Source organism: Alosa sapidissima, chromosome 5 (assembly GCF_018492685.1).
Source record: "Alosa sapidissima isolate fAloSap1 chromosome 5, fAloSap1.pri, whole genome shotgun sequence".
Taxonomy (NCBI): domain Eukaryota; kingdom Metazoa; phylum Chordata; class Actinopteri; order Clupeiformes; family Clupeidae; genus Alosa; species Alosa sapidissima.
Window position 1 is genome coordinate 16,122,928 of NC_055961.1, and position 27,574 is coordinate 16,150,501.

General features: G+C 40.0%; 1 protein-coding gene across 39 annotated transcripts in view; it reads right to left on the minus strand.

Moving 5' to 3' along the window:
• The window catches only part of LOC121709859 (cell wall protein IFF6-like), a 63,529-nt gene that overhangs the window by 1,768 nt on the left and 34,187 nt on the right, over positions 1-27,574 (minus strand). For 21 of the 39 annotated variants that reach the window (XM_042093526.1, XM_042093525.1, XM_042093522.1 and 18 more), the window contains 32 exons: positions 25,807-25,887; positions 25,627-25,707; positions 25,435-25,515; positions 25,243-25,323; positions 25,051-25,131; positions 24,859-24,939; positions 24,667-24,747; positions 19,369-19,449; positions 19,189-19,269; positions 18,997-19,077; positions 18,805-18,885; positions 18,613-18,693; positions 18,433-18,513; positions 18,241-18,321; positions 18,049-18,129; positions 17,857-17,937; positions 17,665-17,745; positions 17,473-17,553; positions 12,172-12,252; positions 11,992-12,072; positions 11,800-11,880; positions 11,608-11,688; positions 11,416-11,496; positions 11,236-11,316; positions 5,922-6,002; positions 5,730-5,810; positions 5,538-5,618; positions 5,346-5,426; positions 5,166-5,246; positions 4,986-5,066; positions 249-329; positions 57-137 (listed from right to left, as the gene is read on the minus strand). In XM_042093526.1, the coding sequence (XP_041949460.1) occupies positions 57-137; positions 249-329; positions 4,986-5,066; positions 5,166-5,246; positions 5,346-5,426; positions 5,538-5,618; positions 5,730-5,810; positions 5,922-6,002; positions 11,236-11,316; positions 11,416-11,496; positions 11,608-11,688; positions 11,800-11,880; positions 11,992-12,072; positions 12,172-12,252; positions 17,473-17,553; positions 17,665-17,745; positions 17,857-17,937; positions 18,049-18,129; positions 18,241-18,321; positions 18,433-18,513; positions 18,613-18,693; positions 18,805-18,885; positions 18,997-19,077; positions 19,189-19,269; positions 19,369-19,449; positions 24,667-24,747; positions 24,859-24,939; positions 25,051-25,131; positions 25,243-25,323; positions 25,435-25,515; positions 25,627-25,707; positions 25,807-25,887 (2,592 nt within the window). Of the gene's footprint in view, positions 1-56; positions 138-248; positions 330-3,353; positions 3,469-4,306; positions 4,397-4,543; positions 4,637-4,802; positions 4,875-4,985; positions 5,067-5,165; positions 5,247-5,345; positions 5,427-5,537; positions 5,619-5,729; positions 5,811-5,921; positions 6,003-9,603; positions 9,719-10,556; positions 10,647-10,793; positions 10,887-11,052; positions 11,125-11,235; positions 11,317-11,415; positions 11,497-11,607; positions 11,689-11,799; positions 11,881-11,991; positions 12,073-12,171; positions 12,253-17,472; positions 17,554-17,664; positions 17,746-17,856; positions 17,938-18,048; positions 18,130-18,240; positions 18,322-18,432; positions 18,514-18,612; positions 18,694-18,804; positions 18,886-18,996; positions 19,078-19,188; positions 19,270-19,368; positions 19,450-24,666; positions 24,748-24,858; positions 24,940-25,050; positions 25,132-25,242; positions 25,324-25,434; positions 25,516-25,626; positions 25,708-25,806; positions 25,888-25,992; positions 26,077-26,158; positions 26,258-26,343; positions 26,477-27,574 lie in introns of those variants that run through there. The other 18 variants (XM_042093528.1, XM_042093518.1, XM_042093555.1 and 15 more) reach the window with 17 other exon arrangements.

A 27,574-nucleotide genomic window follows, 5' to 3' on the forward strand; every position in this document is an offset into this window, starting at 1 on the left:
TAGTGAAGTACATAAATCATATTCAAATGAAGCCACAAATGACCCAATGTCCTTACCAGCATTTCCAGTTTGGGCAGCTGTTGTCTGGTTTTGGGAATTTGGGCCTTCAGTTACCACGTCATCTTCACTTACTCCATCTTTGTATTTCACAAAATAAATTTATGTCAGTGGGGCTGTGTATGGAATGGTATATAGTGAAGTACATAAATCATATTCAAATGAAGCCACAAATGACCCAATGTCCTTACCAGCATTTCCAGTTTGGGCAGCTGTTGTCTGGTTTTGGGAATTTGGGCCTTCAGTTACCACGTCATCTTCACTTGCTCCATCTTTGTATTTCACAAAATAAATGCATTTCAGTTGGGTGATGGGATTGGTATATGGTCACGTATAACAAATATAAAATGAAGGCAAAAATAACCCATTATCCTTACCATTAACTTCAGTTTGTGCAGCATCTGTCTGATTCTGGGGATTAGGTGCTGGAGTGGCTGATTGAACATCTTCACTTGCACCACCTGGGGATTCCATTCAAGTTTAGACATTTGAGTTCAACACAACCAGCTTGTAAGACTATAGGAGCACTACAGAAATACTCACCATTATCTCCGGTTTGGGTCTGGTTGTTGGGATTTGGTGTTGTAACATCAACCACATGGGCACCTTTCTCCACAACATCCCTCTTTGGAAGACAGAAGACTGCTCAGATGAGCAAAAGAAATCATGATTTAAGTGGGATTTAAAAGACACAATACAACTGCCAATAGATACTTAACACCACTCACCATTACTAACAGTAGCAATGAGAAACCACACAGCGACAACTTTTGCCAGTACTGCCATGTTGGATCACTAAACAACAATGGAAAGGATGATTTCAAGCTGGCATTATGGAGGCTTATAAAGGCAGGACGCCCTCATGCTCAATTCAGTGATAATTAGAATCAAATGAGTTCCAGGTGTGCATTGTTTAGTGATGCGTGCCAGTGTCTCTGGGGTGTGGCCAGACATTAATAGACCTATGAAGTTCACCTACAAAAAAGCTACCATCTTTGCCCAAATAAGGAGATCCGGTATCTTGAGATTTTTTTCTATAGGAAAATAACATGGGGATTTTGAATAATCGCACCTGTTAAACTCTCACAGGGACGAAGAAATTGGAAATGCAGACGTTTTGCTCTTCACAGTTTTGTCGCAGGTGCTAAACATCTTGCACTAACTTAGGGTGTTTTCACATAGGCCATTTATCGACCTACACAGAGCACGCATTCTTGAACCAGTGGCGTTCCGAATTCTTTAAACCTTGGTGCTATCTAGTGGTATCAAACATTATTAACGTAGCTATAATCTGGATACTTGAACATGTTGAAGTTTTTATTATTATTTATAAGTATGCAGTGTCATAACTACATCTCTGACGTTTATAACAAACCAAACCGTTTGAAAATCGGTAGAAAATTGAGCAAGTTATGGTTGTTTAAAAAGTATGCACCATTGAAACACAATGTTAGGCCTATGAGTGAGCCTCCAGGTGCGGACGTCAACCTCTATTGGCCAGCAGCGCGGACGAGACATCTAGCCTGTATTATGTATATCTATGGTTCAACAGACCTCTGAAGTTCGCCTATAAAAATAGTAGGGGTTAAGTCATTGAGAGACCTCAGACCAGCCTCAGACGAGTCCAGGAAGTGACGTCAATTCCAGAAATAAGTACATCATTTACTTTACTCTTTATGGAGAATACAGCAGGAAAACACATATTTTCTTTTACAGTTTATATAGAAAATAGTCATATTAGGTAGAAGCGTTTTATTATTATTCATAATTCACATTTATTTATTAAATAACCGATCGCGACTGACTGTCCATGTGATCTGCCAGAGTCAGCTGGGAGGAGCTCGTGACTCACGCATAGGGACTCACGGCAGATATTTTGGTTTATGGCTATGGTTTAAGTGTCCTTCCTATTCATTAACATGAACATGATGACTGACGAAATAAATGACTATGATGTTTAATAAACCTTTGTAGGCATACATTTAACAAGTTATCATTATATCACATCAATTAAGTGTTTTCTGTAGGCTAGGCTTGATTGTAATTTTTTGCACATTCCAACATAAGGAAGCAGCATGAGGAAACTTGTCTTTTTTCTGCCTTATGTTCTAACTAATTTTACGAGTCTGCAGTATCACCGAGTACAGCTGATACAAGAGGGTCTGGCGTCTCTTTGTTATGATGCACTTCCTGCGACGGTCACCCGTCTCTAAATAACTTAACTCCCTCTAAAGGAACCAAAGCTGCCATCTTTGCCCATATAAGGAGATCCGGGTGTTAATTAAAGCTAACTACCTATGGCCAGTTTTATTGCAAGTTAGCTCTGGGTCGTCTTACCAAACGCACCAAAGATCACAGTATCCACTAGAAGGCAGAGGACAAAAGTGTGTAGAGCAAAACATCTGCATTTCCGATTTCTTCATCATCAACATTACCAATTCATGCTAACGTATTTTGGTTGAATGCCAGAGACTATTTCTGGTTACTAGCTGCTACCTACACACTGGTGAATAAACTTAAAGAAAGAATCCTAACTCCTTTGTGTCCTATGTGGTTGAACTTCCATAGGCTACAAATATAAAACTGTTTAAAGGCAAACAGCCTTACAGCCTGGATGAAGGCTGTTTGCCAAAATGTCAATTATAATCTACAGTGAGCAGCCACTCAGTCCTTACTTCGATAACTTTGTGGCCAGGATCTCTACTCTAAGCTAGTCAGCCCCCTCCCCCCTTTCAGTAATTGTGTCAAATTCAACACACTGAAAGACCAGGCTGCATGAAACTTAGTGGGCAGGTAGCCCAGCCTGCTTTCATTTATTTTACCGCTACATAGAAACCATCTCTAACCAGGGCACATTTCCAAGATTGGTTGGCTAGTTATGTGGAACGAGGGAGAGAATATCATTGCAGTACTGAATAATTGGAGCCCAGATGCAATTTTGTCATTTTCTAAATTTCTGATCCTCTGAATAAAAACAGAAAAACAGTTCCAAGATCCAATTTAATTTGTCAAGGCGGAAAAAATGAAATTGGATATTTGAATCCATTTCTGTTTTTCCAAATGTCCGTTTGTGTTTAGAAAATCTAACTGATAAGCGTTACACGGACCCAATATCCACCAATTGTATAATTAACTGGACCAACTTCCCTTTTAGTTAGGCTAACACATTACAAAATTAAACGTAAATGTAACAGGAAAGTTAATGAGGTCTTCTATTCAGCTTTACCGCCAAATCAGACAAGACAATCACAACTCCCACTTTCAAAAAAAAACAAAAACAAACAGGAAAGACAATATTGGATTAAAAAGTCTGGTCTTTATTGCTTTCAATATGAAAATGATGAGTAGTTCCATCAGGCATAGCATTCCGAATGGTCACATCAGGAATGGGTTAGGCAGAATCATGGGAGTCTACAGGGATTGGTAAAAAAAGACAAGTTACATTTTACTTACATTTCAGAACTCCTTACCATATGCCATTGCTTCAATCTGGGACTGGTCAACTAGACATTTGTTATGACTATTGGTTGATCTAAGAATGCTACAGCCTGAAATATGAACCAGGCCAGCCCACAATGTTCCATTTCAGCTCCAAAAAGGTTCAAACCAAAATCATTCCTTGTACAGCAGTAGTTGGGCTAACAAACTGCACAAGTTGTTATATAGCCTGCCATCTACAATTCACAGGAGACAAATACAAGATGACTGGGGGAGCTCCATCAGCCAGAGGTTAAGTCTGAGCAGTTTGTTAGGGAGCAGAGTATGCAGCACAGTAGGAGACAGGGATAATAAAGTATTAAAATAATAATTGGTGAGCAAGTTTACAAATGCTATTGCGCTCCAACATGGGGTTGATAACCACCAGAGGTTTGTGACACTACTGGCACTGATTATTATATAAGAGACCTGCTGGGCTAAGATATGAACCATACAACCAAGCCAGCCCACAGTGCCCAGTTTCTGCACCATTGCTCTAAAATCAGTCAACCAAAGGGACTCCTTCCTTGTGTGGTACAGAGCACTAGTGGGGCTAATGAACTGAATTCACACATCTACAATCCACAAGTCTCAGAAGACCAGCGCTAAAGAAGCTAGAGATTGTCATGATGGATGGGGAGAAATTCCACAAATCTAAATCAGATACTAATGTACTGTAGAGCATCATGTCTTGGTCAAGTTTCAAATCCCAGATGTATCAATAAAATTGAAATCTCACAGAAACATGTCAAAAAGCCAAATCAGCAAATACCAGTAACCGTGGTCCCATCTTGGGCAGCAGTAGTCTCATTATGCAGGTTCAGTACAGTAGTTAACACAAAAGCATCCTCACTTGCACCATCTTGGGATACCACATGAGAAAACAAGGAGAAAGTCATGGAGGATCCAGTTAGTTTCAGAACCAAACCGAGTCATAAACAGATTATTCCCAACTGCAGTTGTAAGCAGGACAGGGACACACTGCCCTTCAACAGCCAGCGAGCCTTACCAGTTCCTACAGTGTGGTCTGAGGTGGTCTGGTTTTGGACATTTGGTGTCGGCATGGTAACCTCAGCATCTTCACTTGGACCATCCTGGGACCCTACACAAAAACAGCCGGCTCATTTTAGACCATAGTATAATTTGGGAATGATGTAGGTGGTGGCATAATTTAAAGTGACCCCAATGGTTTTCCCTAATAGAAGTTTGTTCAGGCTATGTTAGCAACTACCCCCGTAGGATTTGATTGCCAGTAACAGTTACTCCACCTGCAGCATATGACGTAGTCTGGTTTTGGGAATTTGGGGCTTCAGTTACCAGGTCATCTTCACTTGCTCCATCTTTGTATTTCACAAAATAAATTTATGTCAGTGGGGCTGTGTATGGAATGGTATATAGTGAAGTACATAAATCATATTCAAATGAAGCCACAAATGACCCAATGTCCTTACCAGCATTTCCAGTTTGGGCAGCTGTTGTCTGGTTTTGGGAATTTGGGCCTTCAGTTACCACGTCATCTTCACTTACTCCATCTTTGTATTTCACAAAATAAATTTATGTCAGTGGGGCTGTGTATGGAATGGTATATAGTGAAGTACATAAATCATATTCAAATGACCCAATGTCCTTACCAGCATTTCCAGTTTGGGCAGCTGTTGTCTGGTTTTGGGAATTTGGGCCTTCAGTTACCACGTCATCTTCACTTACTCCATCTTTGTATTTCACAAAATAAATTTATGTCAGTGGGGCTGTGTATGGAATGGTATATAGTGAAGTACATAAATCATATTCAAATGACCCAATGTCCTTACCAGCATTTCCAGTTTGGGCAGCTGTTGTCTGGTTTTGGGAATTTGGGCCTTCAGTTACCACGTCATCTTCACTTACTCCATCTTTGTATTTCACAAAATAAATTTATGTCAGTGGGGCTGTGTATGGAATGGTATATAGTGAAGTACATAAATCATATTCAAATGAAGCCACAAATGACCCAATGTCCTTACCAGCATTTCCAGTTTGGGCAGCTGTTGTCTGGTTTTGGGAATTTGGGCCTTCAGTTACCACGTCATCTTCACTTACTCCATCTTTGTATTTCACAAAATAAATTTATGTCAGTGGGGCTGTGTATGGAATGGTATATAGTGAAGTACATAAATCATATTCAAATGAAGCCACAAATGACCCAATGTCCTTACCAGCATTTCCAGTTTGGGCAGCTGTTGTCTGGTTTTGGGAATTTGGGCCTTCAGTTACCACGTCATCTTCACTTACTCCATCTTTGTATTTCACAAAATAAATTTATGTCAGTGGGGCTGTGTATGGAATGGTATATAGTGAAGTACATAAATCATATTCAAATGAAGCCACAAATGACCCAATGTCCTTACCAGCATTTCCAGTTTGGGCAGCTGTTGTCTGGTTTTGGGAATTTGGGCCTTCAGTTACCACGTCATCTTCACTTGCTCCATCTTTGTATTTCACAAAATAAATGCATTTCAGTTGGGTGATGGGATTGGTATATGGTCACGTATAACAAATATAAAATGAAGGCAAAAATAACCCATTATCCTTACCAGTAACTTCAGTTTGTGCAGCATCTGTCTGATTCTGGGGATTAGGTGCTGGAGTGGCTGATTGAACATCTTCACTTGCACCACCTGGGGATTCCATTCAAGTTTAGACATTTGAGTTCAACACAACCAGCTTGTAAGACTATAGGAGCACTACAGAAATACTCACCATTATCTCCGGTTTGGGTCTGGTTGTTGGGATTTGGTGTTGTAACATCAACCACATGGGCACCTTTCTCCACAACATCCCTCTTTGGAAGACAGAAGACTGCTCAGATGAGCAAAAGAAATCATGATTTAAGTGGGATTTAAAAGACACAATACAACTGCCAAAAGATACTTAACACCACTCACCATTACTAACAGTAGCAATGAGAAACCACACAGCGACAACTTTTGCCAGTACTGCCATGTTGGATCACTAAACAACAATGGAAAGGATGATTTCAAGCTGGCATTATGGAGGCTTATAAAGGCAGGACGCCCTCATGCTCAATTCAGTGATAATTAGAATCAAATGAGTTCCAGGTGTGCATTGTTTAGTGATGCGTGCCAGTGTCTCTGGGGTGTGGCCAGACATTAATAGACCTATGAAGTTCACCTACAAAAAAGCTACCATCTTTGCCCAAATAAGGAGATCCGGTATCTTGAGATTTTTTTCTATAGGAAAATAACATGGGGATTTTGAATAATCGCACCTGTTAAACTCTCACAGGGACGAAGAAATTGGAAATGCAGACGTTTTGCTCTACACAGTTTTGTCGCAGGTGCTAAACATCTTGCACTAACTTAGGGTGTTTTCACATAGGCCATTTATCGACCTACACAGAGCACGCATTCTTGAACCAGTGGCGTTCCGAATTCTTTAAACCTTGGTGCTATCTAGTGGTATCTTGTGCGGTCCAGAACTGGTGCTATCTAGTGAACCAACCAGTTTTGAACCGCACCAAGGGTGTGTCATCAACAATGGGTATTGCATGCAAAACAAAAGTTAATGAGATGCATAAACGGGAGAATGATATGAACAGTTGTCCCCTAAAAATGGCAGAAATTAGCTAGATAGATAGATTGATAGATACTGGTGTGGTGATTTTGTTTCATATAAAAAAAATATGACATATGTAATATATATATACATTTTTAATGAATTCTGATCTGAAGTTATTGCAAAGATCCTCTAACTGTCAGTCAACATGTCAGCCAATCAAACTTTCTAATTCAGTGCAGGCCCCCTCACATTATGCACAAAAAAGTCGTCAATCTGAGTTCGTTTAGAAGGCTGAAAGGGACCAAGTGTGAAAACACTCTTATGGCGGAGTCTCTAACGGCATCACCGTCGGCCATCTTGTCACAGGCAAGCTATCTGGTGGGCTCTGTGGTACCTGATGTAAGGTGATTGATCTGCACAAACACAAATACTCTTATCTCGCTGAAATCTTGACAGATTTACAAACGGTTTGGTTTCTTACAAACATTATTAACGTAGCTATAATCTGGATACTTGAACATGTTGAAGTTTTTATTATTATTTATAAGTATGCAGTGTCATAACTACATCTCTGACGTTTATAACAAACCAAACCGTTTGAAAATCGGTAGAAAATTGAGCAAGTTATGGTTGTTTAAAAAGTATGCACCATTGAAACACAATGTTAGGCCTATGAGTGAGCCTCCAGGTGCGGACGTCAACCTCTATTGGCCAGCAGCGCGGACGAGACATCTAGCCTGTATTATGTATATCTATGGTTCAACAGACCTCTGAAGTTCGCCTATAAAAATAGTAGGGGTTAAGTCATTGAGAGACCTCAGACCAGCCTCAGACGAGTCCAGGAAGTGACGTCAATTCCAGAAATAAGTACATCATTTACTTTACTCTTTATGGAGAATACAGCAGGAAAACACATATTTTCTTTTACAGTTTATATAGAAAATAGTCATATTAGGTAGAAGCGTTTTATTATTATTCATAATTCACATTTATTTATTAAATAACCGATCGCGACTGACTGTCCATGTGATCTGCCAGAGTCAGCTGGGAGGAGCTCGTGACTCACGCATAGGGACTCACGGCAGATATTTTGGTTTATGGCTATGGTTTAAGTGTCCTTCCTATTCATTAACATGAACATGATGACTGACGAAATAAATGACTATGATGTTTAATAAACCTTTGTAGGCATACATTTAACAAGTTATCATTATATCACATCAATTAAGTGTTTTCTGTAGGCTAGGCTTGATTGTAATTTTTTGCACATTCCAACATAAGGAAGCAGCATGAGGAAACTTGTCTTTTTTCTGCCTTATGTTCTAACTAATTTTACGAGTCTGCAGTATCACCGAGTACAGCTGATACAAGAGGGTCTGGCGTCTCTTTGTTATGATGCACTTCCTGCGACGGTCACCCGTCTCTAAATAACTTAACTCCCTCTAAAGGAACCAAAGCTGCCATCTTTGCCCATATAAGGAGATCCGGGTGTTAATTAAAGCTAACTACCTATGGCCAGTTTTATTGCAAGTTAGCTCTGGGTCGTCTTACCAAACGCACCAAAGATCACAGTATCCACTAGAAGGCAGAGGACAAAAGTGTGTAGAGCAAAACATCTGCATTTCCGATTTCTTCATCATCAACATTACCAATTCATGCTAACGTATTTTGGTTGAATGCCAGAGACTATTTCTGGTTACTAGCTGCTACCTACACACTGGTGAATAAACTTAAAGAAAGAATCCTAACTCCTTTGTGTCCTATGTGGTTGAACTTCCATAGGCTACAAATATAAAACTGTTTAAAGGCAAACAGCCTTACAGCCTGGATGAAGGCTGTTTGCCAAAATGTCAATTATAATCTACAGTGAGCAGCCACTCAGTCCTTACTTCGATAACTTTGTGGCCAGGATCTCTACTCTAAGCTAGTCAGCCCCCTCCCCCCTTTCAGTAATTGTGTCAAATTCAACACACTGAAAGACCAGGCTGCATGAAACTTAGTGGGCAGGTAGCCCAGCCTGCTTTCATTTATTTTACCGCTACATAGAAACCATCTCTAACCAGGGCACATTTCCAAGATTGGTTGGCTAGTTATGTGGAACGAGGGAGAGAATATCATTGCAGTACTGAATAATTGGAGCCCAGATGCAATTTTGTCATTTTCTAAATTTCTGATCCTCTGAATAAAAACAGAAAAACAGTTCCAAGATCCAATTTAATTTGTCAAGGCGGAAAAAATGAAATTGGATATTTGAATCCATTTCTGTTTTTCCAAATGTCCGTTTGTGTTTAGAAAATCTAACTGATAAGCGTTACACGGACCCAATATCCACCAATTGTATAATTAACTGGACCAACTTCCCTTTTAGTTAGGCTAACACATTACAAAATTAAACGTAAATGTAACAGGAAAGTTAATGAGGTCTTCTATTCAGCTTTACCGCCAAATCAGACAAGACAATCACAACTCCCACTTTCAAAAAAAAAACAAAAACAAACAGGAAAGACAATATTGGATTAAAAAGTCTGGTCTTTATTGCTTTCAATATGAAAATGATGAGTAGTTCCATCAGGCATAGCATTCCGAATGGTCACATCAGGAATGGGTTAGGCAGAATCATGGGAGTCTACAGGGATTGGTAAAAAAAGACAAGTTACATTTTACTTACATTTCAGAACTCCTTACCATATGCCATTGCTTCAATCTGGGACTGGTCAACTAGACATTTGTTATGACTATTGGTTGATCTAAGAATGCTACAGCCTGAAATATGAACCAGGCCAGCCCACAATGTTCCATTTCAGCTCCAAAAAGGTTCAAACCAAAATCATTCCTTGTACAGCAGTAGTTGGGCTAACAAACTGCACAAGTTGTTATATAGCCTGCCATCTACAATTCACAGGAGACAAATACAAGATGACTGGGGGAGCTCCATCAGCCAGAGGTTAAGTCTGAGCAGTTTGTTAGGGAGCAGAGTATGCAGCACAGTAGGAGACAGGGATAATAAAGTATTAAAATAATAATTGGTGAGCAAGTTTACAAATGCTATTGCGCTCCAACATGGGGTTGATAACCACCAGAGGTTTGTGACACTACTGGCACTGATTATTATATAAGAGACCTGCTGGGCTAAGATATGAACCATACAACCAAGCCAGCCCACAGTGCCCAGTTTCTGCACCATTGCTCTAAAATCAGTCAACCAAAGGGACTCCTTCCTTGTGTGGTACAGAGCACTAGTGGGGCTAATGAACTGAATTCACACATCTACAATCCACAAGTCTCAGAAGACCAGCGCTAAAGAAGCTAGAGATTGTCATGATGGATGGGGAGAAATTCCACAAATCTAAATCAGATACTAATGTACTGTAGAGCATCATGTCTTGGTCAAGTTTCAAATCCCAGATGTATCAATAAAATTGAAATCTCACAGAAACATGTCAAAAAGCCAAATCAGCAAATACCAGTAACCGTGGTCCCATCTTGGGCAGCAGTAGTCTCATTATGCAGGTTCAGTACAGTAGTTAACACAAAAGCATCCTCACTTGCACCATCTTGGGATACCACATGAGAAAACAAGGAGAAAGTCATGGAGGATCCAGTTAGTTTCAGAACCAAACCGAGTCATAAACAGATTATTCCCAACTGCAGTTGTAAGCAGGACAGGGACACACTGCCCTTCAACAGCCAGCGAGCCTTACCAGTTCCTACAGTGTGGTCTGAGGTGGTCTGGTTTTGGACATTTGGTGTCGGCATGGTAACCTCAGCATCTTCACTTGGACCATCCTGGGACCCTACACAAAAACAGCCGGCTCATTTTAGACCATAGTATAATTTGGGAATGATGTAGGTGGTGGCATAATTTAAAGTGACCCCAATGGTTTTCCCTAATAGAAGTTTGTTCAGGCTATGTTAGCAACTACCCCCGTAGGATTTGATTGCCAGTAACAGTTACTCCACCTGCAGCATATGACGTAGTCTGGTTTTGGGAATTTGGGGCTTCAGTTACCAGGTCATCTTCACTTGCTCCATCTTTGTATTTCACAAAATAAATTTATGTCAGTGGGGCTGTGTATGGAATGGTATATAGTGAAGTACATAAATCATATTCAAATGAAGCCACAAATGACCCAATGTCCTTACCAGCATTTCCAGTTTGGGCAGCTGTTGTCTGGTTTTGGGAATTTGGGCCTTCAGTTACCACGTCATCTTCACTTACTCCATCTTTGTATTTCACAAAATAAATTTATGTCAGTGGGGCTGTGTATGGAATGGTATATAGTGAAGTACATAAATCATATTCAAATGACCCAATGTCCTTACCAGCATTTCCAGTTTGGGCAGCTGTTGTCTGGTTTTGGGAATTTGGGCCTTCAGTTACCACGTCATCTTCACTTACTCCATCTTTGTATTTCACAAAATAAATTTATGTCAGTGGGGCTGTGTATGGAATGGTATATAGTGAAGTACATAAATCATATTCAAATGAAGCCACAAATGACCCAATGTCCTTACCAGCATTTCCAGTTTGGGCAGCTGTTGTCTGGTTTTGGGAATTTGGGCCTTCAGTTACCACGTCATCTTCACTTACTCCATCTTTGTATTTCACAAAATAAATTTATGTCAGTGGGGCTGTGTATGGAATGGTATATAGTGAAGTACATAAATCATATTCAAATGAAGCCACAAATGACCCAATGTCCTTACCAGCATTTCCAGTTTGGGCAGCTGTTGTCTGGTTTTGGGAATTTGGGCCTTCAGTTACCACGTCATCTTCACTTACTCCATCTTTGTATTTCACAAAATAAATTTATGTCAGTGGGGCTGTGTATGGAATGGTATATAGTGAAGTACATAAATCATATTCAAATGAAGCCACAAATGACCCAATGTCCTTACCAGCATTTCCAGTTTGGGCAGCTGTTGTCTGGTTTTGGGAATTTGGGCCTTCAGTTACCACGTCATCTTCACTTACTCCATCTTTGTATTTCACAAAATAAATTTATGTCAGTGGGGCTGTGTATGGAATGGTATATAGTGAAGTACATAAATCATATTCAAATGACCCAATGTCCTTACCAGCATTTCCAGTTTGGGCAGCTGTTGTCTGGTTTTGGGAATTTGGGCCTTCAGTTACCACGTCATCTTCACTTGCTCCATCTTTGTATTTCACAAAATAAATGCATTTCAGTTGGGTGATGGGATTGGTATATGGTCACGTATAACAAATATAAAATGAAGGCAAAAATAACCCATTATCCTTACCAGTAACTTCAGTTTGTGCAGCATCTGTCTGATTCTGGGGATTAGGTGCTGGAGTGGCTGATTGAACATCTTCACTTGCACCACCTGGGGATTCCATTCAAGTTTAGACATTTGAGTTCAACACAACCAGCTTGTAAGACTATAGGAGCACTACAGAAATACTCACCATTATCTCCGGTTTGGGTCTGGTTGTTGGGATTTGGTGTTGTAACATCAACCACATGGGCACCTTTCTCCACAACATCCCTCTTTGGAAGACAGAAGACTGCTCAGATGAGCAAAAGAAATCATGATTTAAGTGGGATTTAAAAGACACAATACAACTGCCAATAGATACTTAACACCACTCACCATTACTAACAGTAGCAATGAGAAACCACACAGCGACAACTTTTGCCAGTACTGCCATGTTGGATCACTAAACAACAATGGAAAGGATGATTTCAAGCTGGCATTATGGAGGCTTATAAAGGCAGGACGCCCTCATGCTCAATTCAGTGATAATTAGAATCAAATGAGTTCCAGGTGTGCATTGTTTAGTGATGCGTGCCAGTGTCTCTGGGGTGTGGCCAGACATTAATAGACCTATGAAGTTCACCTACAAAAAAGCTACCATCTTTGCCCAAATAAGGAGATCCGGTATCTTGAGATTTTTTTCTATAGGAAAATAACATGGGGATTTTGAATAATCGCACCTGTTAAACTCTCACAGGGACGAAGAAATTGGAAATGCAGACGTTTTGCTCTACACAGTTTTGTCGCAGGTGCTAAACATCTTGCACTAACTTAGGGTGTTTTCACATAGGCCATTTATCGACCTACACAGAGCACGCATTCTTGAACCAGTGGCGTTCCGAATTCTTTAAACCTTGGTGCTATCTAGTGGTATCTTGTGAGGTCCAGAACTGGTGCTATCTAGTGAACCAACCAGTTTTGAACCGCACCAAGGGTGTGTCATCAACAATGGGTATTGCATGCAAAACAAAAGTTAATGAGATGCATAAACGGGAGAATGATATGAACAGTTGTCCCCTAAAAATGGCAGAAATTAGCTAGATAGATAGATTGATAGATACTGGTGTGGTGATTTTGTTTCATATATAAAAAATATGAAATATGTAATATATATATACATTTTTAATGAATTCTGATCTGAAGTTATTGCAAAGATCCTCTAACTGTCAGTCAACATGTCAGCCAATCAAACTTTCTAATTCAGTGCAGGCCCCCTCACATTATGCACAAAAAAGTCGTCAATCTGAGTTCGTTTAGAAGGCTGAAAGGGACCAAGTGTGAAAACACTCTTATGGCGGAGTCTCTAACGGCATCACCGTCGGCCATCTTGTCACAGGCAAGCTATCTGGTGGGCTCTGTGGTACCTGATGTAAGGTGATTGATCTGCACAAACACAAATACTCTTATCTCGCTGAAATCTTGACAGATTTACAAACGGTTTGGTTTCTTACAAACATTATTAACGTAGCTATAATCTGGATACTTGAACATGTTGAAGTTTTTATTATTATTTATAAGTATGCAGTGTCATAACTACATCTCTGACGTTTATAACAAACCAAACCGTTTGAAAATCGGTAGAAAATTGAGCAAGTTATGGTTGTTTAAAAAGTATGCACCATTGAAACACAATGTTAGGCCTATGAGTGAGCCTCCAGGTGCGGACGTCAACCTCTATTGGCCAGCAGCGCGGACGAGACATCTAGCCTGTATTATGTATATCTATGGTTCAACAGACCTCTGAAGTTCGCCTATAAAAATAGTAGGGGTTAAGTCATTGAGAGACCTCAGACCAGCCTCAGACGAGTCCAGGAAGTGACGTCAATTCCAGAAATAAGTACATCATTTACTTTACTCTTTATGGAGAATACAGCAGGAAAACACATATTTTCTTTTACAGTTTATATAGAAAATAGTCATATTAGGTAGAAGCGTTTTATTATTATTCATAATTCACATTTATTTATTAAATAACCGATCGCGACTGACTGTCCATGTGATCTGCCAGAGTCAGCTGGGAGGAGCTCGTGACTCACGCATAGGGACTCACGGCAGATATTTTGGTTTATGGCTATGGTTTAAGTGTCCTTCCTATTCATTAACATGAACATGATGACTGACGAAATAAATGACTATGATGTTTAATAAACCTTTGTAGGCATACATTTAACAAGTTATCATTATATCACATCAATTAAGTGTTTTCTGTAGGCTAGGCTTGATTGTAATTTTTTGCACATTCCAACATAAGGAAGCAGCATGAGGAAACTTGTCTTTTTTCTGCCTTATGTTCTAACTAATTTTACGAGTCTGCAGTATCACCGAGTACAGCTGATACAAGAGGGTCTGGCGTCTCTTTGTTATGATGCACTTCCTGCGACGGTCACCCGTCTCTAAATAACTTAACTCCCTCTAAAGGAACCAAAGCTGCCATCTTTGCCCATATAAGGAGATCCGGGTGTTAATTAAAGCTAACTACCTATGGCCAGTTTTATTGCAAGTTAGCTCTGGGTCGTCTTACCAAACGCACCAAAGATCACAGTATCCACTAGAAGGCAGAGGACAAAAGTGTGTAGAGCAAAACATCTGCATTTCCGATTTCTTCATCATCAACATTACCAATTCATGCTAACGTATTTTGGTTGAATGCCAGAGACTATTTCTGGTTACTAGCTGCTACCTACACACTGGTGAATAAACTTAAAGAAAGAATCCTAACTCCTTTGTGTCCTATGTGGTTGAACTTCCATAGGCTACAAATATAAAACTGTTTAAAGGCAAACAGCCTTACAGCCTGGATGAAGGCTGTTTGCCAAAATGTCAATTATAATCTACAGTGAGCAGCCACTCAGTCCTTACTTCGATAACTTTGTGGCCAGGATCTCTACTCTAAGCTAGTCAGCCCCCTCCCCCCTTTCAGTAATTGTGTCAAATTCAACACACTGAAAGACCAGGCTGCATGAAACTTAGTGGGCAGGTAGCCCAGCCTGCTTTCATTTATTTTACCGCTACATAGAAACCATCTCTAACCAGGGCACATTTCCAAGATTGGTTGGCTAGTTATGTGGAACGAGGGAGAGAATATCATTGCAGTACTGAATAATTGGAGCCCAGATGCAATTTTGTCATTTTCTAAATTTCTGATCCTCTGAATAAAAACAGAAAAACAGTTCCAAGATCCAATTTAATTTGTCAAGGCGGAAAAAATGAAATTGGATATTTGAATCCATTTCTGTTTTTCCAAATGTCCGTTTGTGTTTAGAAAATCTAACTGATAAGCGTTACACGGACCCAATATCCACCAATTGTATAATTAACTGGACCAACTTCCCTTTTAGTTAGGCTAACACATTACAAAATTAAACGTAAATGTAACAGGAAAGTTAATGAGGTCTTCTATTCAGCTTTACCGCCAAATCAGACAAGACAATCACAACTCCCACTTTCAAAAAAAAACAAAAACAAACAGGAAAGACAATATTGGATTAAAAAGTCTGGTCTTTATTGCTTTCAATATGAAAATGATGAGTAGTTCCATCAGGCATAGCATTCCGAATGGTCACATCAGGAATGGGTTAGGCAGAATCATGGGAGTCTACAGGGATTGGTAAAAAAAGACAAGTTACATTTTACTTACATTTCAGAACTCCTTACCATATGCCATTGCTTCAATCTGGGACTGGTCAACTAGACATTTGTTATGACTATTGGTTGATCTAAGAATGCTACAGCCTGAAATATGAACCAGGCCAGCCCACAATGTTCCATTTCAGCTCCAAAAAGGTTCAAACCAAAATCATTCCTTGTACAGCAGTAGTTGGGCTAACAAACTGCACAAGTTGTTATATAGCCTGCCATCTACAATTCACAGGAGACAAATACAAGATGACTGGGGGAGCTCCATCAGCCAGAGGTTAAGTCTGAGCAGTTTGTTAGGGAGCAGAGTATGCAGCACAGTAGGAGACAGGGATAATAAAGTATTAAAATAATAATTGGTGAGCAAGTTTACAAATGCTATTGCGCTCCAACATGGGGTTGATAACCACCAGAGGTTTGTGACACTACTGGCACTGATTATTATATAAGAGACCTGCTGGGCTAAGATATGAACCATACAACCAAGCCAGCCCACAGTGCCCAGTTTCTGCACCATTGCTCTAAAATCAGTCAACCAAAGGGACTCCTTCCTTGTGTGGTACAGAGCACTAGTGGGGCTAATGAACTGAATTCACACATCTACAATCCACAAGTCTCAGAAGACCAGCGCTAAAGAAGCTAGAGATTGTCATGATGGATGGGGAGAAATTCCACAAATCTAAATCAGATACTAATGTACTGTAGAGCATCATGTCTTGGTCAAGTTTCAAATCCCAGATGTATCAATAAAATTGAAATCTCACAGAAACATGTCAAAAAGCCAAATCAGCAAATACCAGTAACCGTGGTCCCATCTTGGGCAGCAGTAGTCTCATTATGCAGGTTCAGTACAGTAGTTAACACAAAAGCATCCTCACTTGCACCATCTTGGGATACCACATGAGAAAACAAGGAGAAAGTCATGGAGGATCCAGTTAGTTTCAGAACCAAACCGAGTCATAAACAGATTATTCCCAACTGCAGTTGTAAGCAGGACAGGGACACACTGCCCTTCAACAGCCAGCGAGCCTTACCAGTTCCTACAGTGTGGTCTGAGGTGGTCTGGTTTTGGACATTTGGTGTCGGCATGGTAACCTCAGCATCTTCACTTGGACCATCCTGGGACCCTACACAAAAACAGCCGGCTCATTTTAGACCATAGTATAATTTGGGAATGATGTAGGTGGTGGCATAATTTAAAGTGACCCCAATGGTTTTCCCTAATAGAAGTTTGTTCAGGCTATGTTAGCAACTACCCCCGTAGGATTTGATTGCCAGTAACAGTTACTCCACCTGCAGCATATGACGTAGTCTGGTTTTGGGAATTTGGGGCTTCAGTTACCAGGTCATCTTCACTTGCTCCATCTTTGTATTTCACAAAATAAATTTATGTCAGTGGGGCTGTGTATGGAATGGTATATAGTGAAGTACATAAATCATATTCAAATGACCCAATGTCCTTACCAGCATTTCCAGTTTGGGCAGCTGTTGTCTGGTTTTGGGAATTTGGGCCTTCAGTTACCACGTCATCTTCACTTACTCCATCTTTGTATTTCACAAAATAAATTTATGTCAGTGGGGCTGTGTATGGAATGGTATATAGTGAAGTACATAAATCATATTCAAATGAAGCCACAAATGACCCAATGTCCTTACCAGCATTTCCAGTTTGGGCAGCTGTTGTCTGGTTTTGGGAATTTGGGCCTTCAGTTACCACGTCATCTTCACTTACTCCATCTTTGTATTTCACAAAATAAATTTATGTCAGTGGGGCTGTGTATGGAATGGTATATAGTGAAGTACATAAATCATATTCAAATGAAGCCACAAATGACCCAATGTCCTTACCAGCATTTCCAGTTTGGGCAGCTGTTGTCTGGTTTTGGGAATTTGGGCCTTCAGTTACCACGTCATCTTCACTTACTCCATCTTTGTATTTCACAAAATAAATTTATGTCAGTGGGGCTGTGTATGGAATGGTATATAGTGAAGTACATAAATCATATTCAAATGAAGCCACAAATGACCCAATGTCCTTACCAGCATTTCCAGTTTGGGCAGCTGTTGTCTGGTTTTGGGAATTTGGGCCTTCAGTTACCACGTCATCTTCACTTACTCCATCTTTGTATTTCACAAAATAAATTTATGTCAGTGGGGCTGTGTATGGAATGGTATATAGTGAAGTACATAAATCATATTCAAATGAAGCCACAAATGACCCAATGTCCTTACCAGCATTTCCAGTTTGGGCAGCTGTTGTCTGGTTTTGGGAATTTGGGCCTTCAGTTACCACGTCATCTTCACTTACTCCATCTTTGTATTTCACAAAATAAATTTATGTCAGTGGGGCTGTGTATGGAATGGTATATAGTGAAGTACATAAATCATATTCAAATGAAGCCACAAATGACCCAATGTCCTTACCAGCATTTCCAGTTTGGGCAGCTGTTGTCTGGTTTTGGGAATTTGGGCCTTCAGTTACCACGTCATCTTCACTTACTCCATCTTTGTATTTCACAAAATAAATGTATGTCAGTGGGGCTGTGTATGGAATGGTATATAGTGAAGTACATAAATCATATTCAAATGACCCAATGTCCTTACCAGCATTTCCAGTTTGGGCAGCTGTTGTCTGGTTTTGGGAATTTGGGCCTTCAGTTACCACGTCATCTTCACTTACTCCATCTTTGTATTTCACAAAATAAATTTATGTCAGTGGGGCTGTGTATGGAATGGTATATAGTGAAGTACATAAATCATATTCAAATGAAGCCACAAATGACCCAATGTCCTTACCAGCATTTCCAGTTTGGGCAGCTGTTGTCTGGTTTTGGGAATTTGGGCCTTCAGTTACCACGTCATCTTCACTTACTCCATCTTTGTATTTCACAAAATAAATTTATGTCAGTGGGGCTGTGTATGGAATGGTATATAGTGAAGTACATAAATCATATTCAAATGAAGCCACAAATGACCCAATGTCCTTACCAGCATTTCCAGTTTGGGCAGCTGTTGTCTGGTTTTGGGAATTTGGGCCTTCAGTTACCACGTCATCTTCACTTACTCCATCTTTGTATTTCACAAAATAAATTTATGTCAGTGGGGCTGTGTATGGAATGGTATATAGTGAAGTACATAAATCATATTCAAATGAAGCCACAAATGACCCAATGTCCTTACCAGCATTTCCAGTTTGGGCAGCTGTTGTCTGGTTTTGGGAATTTGGGCCTTCAGTTACCACGTCATCTTCACTTACTCCATCTTTGTATTTCACAAAATAAATTTATGTCAGTGGGGCTGTGTATGGAATGGTATATAGTGAAGTACATAAATCATATTCAAATGACCCAATGTCCTTACCAGCATTTCCAGTTTGGGCAGCTGTTGTCTGGTTTTGGGAATTTGGGCCTTCAGTTACCACGTCATCTTCACTTGCTCCATCTTTGTATTTCACAAAATAAATGCATTTCAGTTGGGTGATGGGATTGGTATATGGTCACGTATAACAAATATAAAATGAAGGCAAAAATAACCCATTATCCTTACCAGTAACTTCAGTTTGTGCAGCATCTGTCTGATTCTGGGGATTAGGTGCTGGAGTGGCTGATTGAACATCTTCACTTGCACCACCTGGGGATTCCATTCAAGTTTAGACATTTGAGTTCAACACAACCAGCTTGTAAGACTATAGGAGCACTACAGAAATACTCACCATTATCTCCGGTTTGGGTCTGGTTGTTGGGATTTGGTGTTGTAACATCAACCACATGGGCACCTTTCTCCACAACATCCCTCTTTGGAAGACAGAAGACTGCTCAGATGAGCAAAAGAAATCATGATTTAAGTGGGATTTAAAAGACACAATACAACTGCCAAAAGATACTTAACACCACTCACCATTACTAACAGTAGCAATGAGAAACCACACAGCGACAACTTTTGCCAGTACTGCCATGTTGGATCACTAAACAACAATGGAAAGGATGATTTCAAGCTGGCATTATGGAGGCTTATAAAGGCAGGACGCCCTCATGCTCAATTCAGTGATAATTAGAATCAAATGAGTTCCAGGTGTGCATTGTTTAGTGATGCGTGCCAGTGTCTCTGGGGTGTGGCCAGACATTAATAGACCTATGAAGTTCACCTACAAAAAAGCTACCATCTTTGCCCAAATAAGGAGATCCGGTATCTTGAGATTTTTTTCTATAGGAAAATAACATGGGGATTTTGAATAATCGCACCTGTTAAACTCTCACAGGGACGAAGAAATTGGAAATGCAGACGTTTTGCTCTACACAGTTTTGTCGCAGGTGCTAAACATCTTGCACTAACTTAGGGTGTTTTCACATAGGCCATTTATCGACCTACACAGAGCACGCATTCTTGAACCAGTGGCGTTCCGAATTCTTTAAACCTTGGTGCTATCTAGTGGTATCTTGTGAGGTCCAGAACTGGTGCTATCTAGTGAACCAACCAGTTTTGAACCGCACCAAGGGTGTGTCATCAACAATGGGTATTGCATGCAAAACAAAAGTTAATGAGATGCATAAACGGGAGAATGATATGAACAGTTGTCCCCTAAAAATGGCAGAAATTAGCTAGATAGATAGATTGATAGATACTGGTGTGGTGATTTTGTTTCATATATAAAAAATATGAAATATGTAATATATATATACATTTTTAATGAATTCTGATCTGAAGTTATTGCAAAGGTCCTCTAACTGTCAGTCAACATGTCAGCCAATCAAACTTTCTAATTCAGTGCAGGCCCCCTCACATTATGCACAAAAAAGTCGTCAATCTGAGTTCGTTTAGAAGGCTGAAAGGGACCAAGTGTGAAAACACTCTTATGGCGGAGTCTCTAACGGCATCACCGTCGGCCATCTTGTCACAGGCAAGCTATCTGGTGGGCTCTGTGGTACCTGATGTAAGGTGATTGATCTGCACAAACACAAATACTCTTATCTCGCTGAAATCTTGACAGATTTACAAACGGTTTGGTTTCTTACAAACATTATTAACGTAGCTATAATCTGGATACTTGAACATGTTGAAGTTTTTATTATTATTTATAAGTATGCAGTGTCATAACTACATCTCTGACGTTTATAACAAACCAAACCGTTTGAAAATCGGTAGAAAATTGAGCAAGTTATGGTTGTTTAAAAAGTATGCACCATTGAAACACAATGTTAGGCCTATGAGTGAGCCTCCAGGTGCGGACGTCAACCTCTATTGGCCAGCAGCGCGGACGAGACATCTAGCCTGTATTATGTATATCTATGGTTCAACAGACCTCTGAAGTTCGCCTATAAAAATAGTAGGGGTTAAGTCATTGAGAGACCTCAGACCAGCCTCAGACGAGTCCAGGAAGTGACGTCAATTCCAGAAATAAGTACATCATTTACTTTACTCTTTATGGAGAATACAGCAGGAAAACACATATTTTCTTTTACAGTTTATATAGAAAATAGTCATATTAGGTAGAAGCGTTTTATTATTATTCATAATTCACATTTATTTATTAATTAAATAACCGATCGCGACTGACTGTCCATGTGATCTGCCAGAGTCAGCTGGGAGGAGCTCGTGACTCACGCATAGGGACTCACGGCAGATATTTTGGTTTATGGCTATGGTTTAAGTGTCCTTCCTATTCATTAACATGAACATGATGACTGACGAAATAAATGACTATGATGTTTAATAAACCTTTGTAGGCATACATTTAACAAGTTATCATTATATCACATCAATTAAGTGTTTTCTGTAGGCTAGGCTTGATTGTAATTTTTTGCACATTCCAACATAAGGAAGCAGCATGAGGAAACTTGTCTTTTTTCTGCCTTATGTTCTAACTAATTTTACGAGTCTGCAGTATCACCGAGTACAGCTGATACAAGAGGGTCTGGCGTCTCTTTGTTATGATGCACTTCCTGCGACGGTCACCCGTCTCTAAAACTCCCTCTAAAGGAACCAAAGCTGCCATCTTTGCCCATATAAGGAGATCCGGGTGTTAATTAAAGCTAACTACCTATGGCCAGTTTTATTGCAAGTTAGCTCTGGGTCGTCTTACCAAACGCACCAAAGATCACAGTATCCACTAGAAGGCAGAGGACAAAAGTGTGTAGAGCAAAACATCTGCATTTCCGATTTCTTCATCATCAACATTACCAATTCATGCTAACGTATTTTGGTTGAATGCCAGAGACTATTTCTGGTTACTAGCTGCTACCTACACACTGGTGAATAAACTTAAAGAAAGAATCCTAACTCCTTTGTGTCCTATGTGGTTGAACTTCCATAGGCTACAAATATAAAACTGTTTAAAGGCAAACAGCCTTACAGCCTGGATGAAGGCTGTTTGCCAAAATGTCAATTATAATCTACAGTGAGCAGCCACTCAGTCCTTACTTCGATAACTTTGTGGCCAGGATCTCTACTCTAAGCTAGTCAGCCCCCTCCCCCCTTTCAGTAATTGTGTCAAATTCAACACACTGAAAGACCAGGCTGCATGAAACTTAGTGGGCAGGTAGCCCAGCCTGCTTTCATTTATTTTACCGCTACATAGAAACCATCTCTAACCAGGGCACATTTCCAAGATTGGTTGGCTAGTTATGTGGAACGAGGGAGAGAATATCATTGCAGTACTGAATAATTGGAGCCCAGATGCAATTTTGTCATTTTCTAAATTTCTGATCCTCTGAATAAAAACAGAAAAACAGTTCCAAGATCCAATTTAATTTGTCAAGGCGGAAAAAATGAAATTGGATATTTGAATCCATTTCTGTTTTTCCAAATGTCCGTTTGTGTTTAGAAAATCTAACTGATAAGCGTTACACGGACCCAATATCCACCAATTGTATAATTAACTGGACCAACTTCCCTTTTAGTTAGGCTAACACATTACAAAATTAAACGTAAATGTAACAGGAAAGTTAATGAGGTCTTCTATTCAGCTTTACCGCCAAATCAGACAAGACAATCACAACTCCCACTTTCAAAAAAAAACAAAAACAAACAGGAAAGACAATATTGGATTAAAAAGTCTGGTCTTTATTGCTTTCAATATGAAAATGATGAGTAGTTCCATCAGGCATAGCATTCCGAATGGTCACATCAGGAATGGGTTAGGCAGAATCATGGGAGTCTACAGGGATTGGTAAAAAAAGACAAGTTACATTTTACTTACATTTCAGAACTCCTTACCATATGCCATTGCTTCAATCTGGGACTGGTCAACTAGACATTTGTTATGACTATTGGTTGATCTAAGAATGCTACAGCCTGAAATATGAACCAGGCCAGCCCACAATGTTCCATTTCAGCTCCAAAAAGGTTCAAACCAAAATCATTCCTTGTACAGCAGTAGTTGGGCTAACAAACTGCACAAGTTGTTATATAGCCTGCCATCTACAATTCACAGGAGACAAATACAAGATGACTGGGGGAGCTCCATCAGCCAGAGGTTAAGTCTGAGCAGTTTGTTAGGGAGCAGAGTATGCAGCACAGTAGGAGACAGGGATAATAAAGTATTAAAATAATAATTGGTGAGCAAGTTTACAAATGCTATTGCGCTCCAACATGGGGTTGATAACCACCAGAGGTTTGTGACACTACTGGCACTGATTATTATATAAGAGACCTGCTGGGCTAAGATATGAACCATACAACCAAGCCAGCCCACAGTGCCCAGTTTCTGCACCATTGCTCTAAAATCAGTCAACCAAAGGGACTCCTTCCTTGTGTGGTACAGAGCACTAGTGGGGCTAATGAACTGAATTCACACATCTACAATCCACAAGTCTCAGAAGACCAGCGCTAAAGAAGCTAGAGATTGTCATGATGGATGGGGAGAAATTCCACAAATCTAAATCAGATACTAATGTACTGTAGAGCATCATGTCTTGGTCAAGTTTCAAATCCCAGATGTATCAATAAAATTGAAATCTCACAGAAACATGTCAAAAAGCCAAATCAGCAAATACCAGTAACCGTGGTCCCATCTTGGGCAGCAGTAGTCTCATTATGCAGGTTCAGTACAGTAGTTAACACAAAAGCATCCTCACTTGCACCATCTTGGGATACCACATGAGAAAACAAGGAGAAAGTCATGGAGGATCCAGTTAGTTTCAGAACCAAACCGAGTCATAAACAGATTATTCCCAACTGCAGTTGTAAGCAGGACAGGGACACACTGCCCTTCAACAGCCAGCGAGCCTTACCAGTTCCTACAGTGTGGTCTGAGGTGGTCTGGTTTTGGACATTTGGTGTCGGCATGGTAACCTCAGCATCTTCACTTGGACCATCCTGGGACCCTACACAAAAACAGCCGGCTCATTTTAGACCATAGTATAATTTGGGAATGATGTAGGTGGTGGCATAATTTAAAGTGACCCCAATGGTTTTCCCTAATAGAAGTTTGTTCAGGCTATGTTAGCAACTACCCCCGTAGGATTTGATTGCCAGTAACAGTTACTCCACCTGCAGCATATGACGTAGTCTGGTTTTGGGAATTTGGGGCTTCAGTTACCAGGTCATCTTCACTTGCTCCATCTTTGTATTTCACAAAATAAATGTATGTCAGTGGGGCTGTGTATGGAATGGTATATAGTGAAGTACATAAATCATATTCAAATGACCCAATGTCCTTACCAGCATTTCCAGTTTGGGCAGCTGTTGTCTGGTTTTGGGAATTTGGGCCTTCAGTTACCACGTCATCTTCACTTACTCCATCTTTGTATTTCACAAAATAAATTTATGTCAGTGGGGCTGTGTATGGAATGGTATATAGTGAAGTACATAAATCATATTCAAATGAAGCCACAAATGACCCAATGTCCTTACCAGCATTTCCAGTTTGGGCAGCTGTTGTCTGGTTTTGGGAATTTGGGCCTTCAGTTACCACGTCATCTTCACTTACTCCATCTTTGTATTTCACAAAATAAATTTATGTCAGTGGGGCTGTGTATGGAATGGTATATAGTGAAGTACATAAATCATATTCAAATGAAGCCACAAATGACCCAATGTCCTTACCAGCATTTCCAGTTTGGGCAGCTGTTGTCTGGTTTTGGGAATTTGGGCCTTCAGTTACCACGTCATCTTCACTTACTCCATCTTTGTATTTCACAAAATAAATTTATGTCAGTGGGGCTGTGTATGGAATGGTATATAGTGAAGTACATAAATCATATTCAAATGAAGCCACAAATGACCCAATGTCCTTACCAGCATTTCCAGTTTGGGCAGCTGTTGTCTGGTTTTGGGAATTTGGGCCTTCAGTTACCACGTCATCTTCACTTACTCCATCTTTGTATTTCACAAAATAAATTTATGTCAGTGGGGCTGTGTATGGAATGGTATATAGTGAAGTACATAAATCATATTCAAATGAAGCCACAAATGACCCAATGTCCTTACCAGCATTTCCAGTTTGGGCAGCTGTTGTCTGGTTTTGGGAATTTGGGCCTTCAGTTACCACGTCATCTTCACTTACTCCATCTTTGTATTTCACAAAATAAATTTATGTCAGTGGGGCTGTGTATGGAATGGTATATAGTGAAGTACATAAATCATATTCAAATGAAGCCACAAATGACCCAATGTCCTTACCAGCATTTCCAGTTTGGGCAGCTGTTGTCTGGTTTTGGGAATTTGGGCCTTCAGTTACCACGTCATCTTCACTTACTCCATCTTTGTATTTCACAAAATAAATTTATGTCAGTGGGGCTGTGTATGGAATGGTATATAGTGAAGTACATAAATCATATTCAAATGACCCAATGTCCTTACCAGCATTTCCAGTTTGGGCAGCTGTTGTCTGGTTTTGGGAATTTGGGCCTTCAGTTACCACGTCATCTTCACTTGCTCCATCTTTGTATTTCACAAAATAAATGCATTTCAGTTGGGTGATGGGATTGGTATATGGTCACGTATAACAAATATAAAATGAAGGCAAAAATAACCCATTATCCTTACCAGTAACTTCAGTTTGTGCAGCATCTGTCTGATTCTGGGGATTAGGTGCTGGAGTGGCTGATTGAACATCTTCACTTGCACCACCTGGGGATTCCATTCAAGTTTAGACATTTGAGTTCAACACAACCAGCTTGTAAGACTATAGGAGCACTACAGAAATACTCACCATTATCTCCGGTTTGGGTCTGGTTGTTGGGATTTGGTGTTGTAACATCAACCACATGGGCACCTTTCTCCACAACATCCCTCTTTGGAAGACAGAAGACTGCTCAGATGAGCAAAAGAAATCATGATTTAAGTGGGATTTAAAAGACACAATACAACTGCCAAAAGATACTTAACACCACTCACCATTACTAACAGTAGCAATGAGAAACCACACAGCGACAACTTTTGCCAGTACTGCCATGTTGGATCACTAAACAACAATGGAAAGGATGATTTCAAGCTGGCATTATGGAGGCTTATAAAGGCAGGATGCCCTCATGCTCAATTCAGTGATAATTAGAATCAAATGAGTTCCAGGTGTGCATTGTTTAGTGATGCGTGCCAGTGTCTCTGGGGTGTGGCCAGACATTAATAGACCTATGAAGTTCACCTACAAAAAAGCTACCATCTTTGCCCAAATAAGGAGATCCGGTATCTTGAGATTTTTTTCTATAGGAAAATAACATGGGGATTTTGAATAATCGCACCTGTTAAACTCTCACAGGGACGAAGAAATTGGAAATGCAGACGTTTTGCTCTACACAGTTTTGTCGCAGGTGCTAAACATCTTGCACTAACTTAGGGTGTTTTCACATAGGCCATTTATCGACCTACACAGAGCACGCATTCTTGAACCAGTGGCGTTCCGAATTCTTTAAACCTTGGTGCTATCTAGTGGTATCTTGTGCGGTCCAGAACTGGTGCTATCTAGTGAACCAACCAGTTTTGAACCGCACCAAGGGTGTGTCATCAACAATGGGTAATGCATGCAAAACAAAAGTTAATGAGATGCATAAACGGGAGAATGATATGAACAGTTGTCCCCTAAAAATGGCAGAAATTAGCTAGATAGATAGATTGATAGATACTGGTGTGGTGATTTTGTTTCATATAAAAAAAATATGAAATATGTAATATATATATACATTTTTAATGAATTCTGATCTGAAGTTATTGCAAAGATCCTCTAACTGTCAGTCAACATGTCAGCCAATCAAACTTTCTAATTCAGTGCAGGCCCCCTCACATTATGCACAAAAAAGTCGTCAATCTGAGTTCGTTTAGAAGGCTGAAAGGGACCAAGTGTGAAAACACTCTTATGGCGGAGTCTCTAACGGCATCACCGTCGGCCATCTTGTCACAGGCAAGCTATCTGGTGGGCTCTGTGGTACCTGATGTAAGGTGATTGATCTGCACAAACACAAATACTCTTATCTCGCTGAAATCTTGACAGATTTACAAACGGTTTGGTTTCTTACAAACATTATTAACGTAGCTATAATCTGGATACTTGAACATGTTGAAGTTTTTATTATTATTTATAAGTATGCAGTGTCATAACTACATCTCTGACGTTTATAACAAACCAAACCGT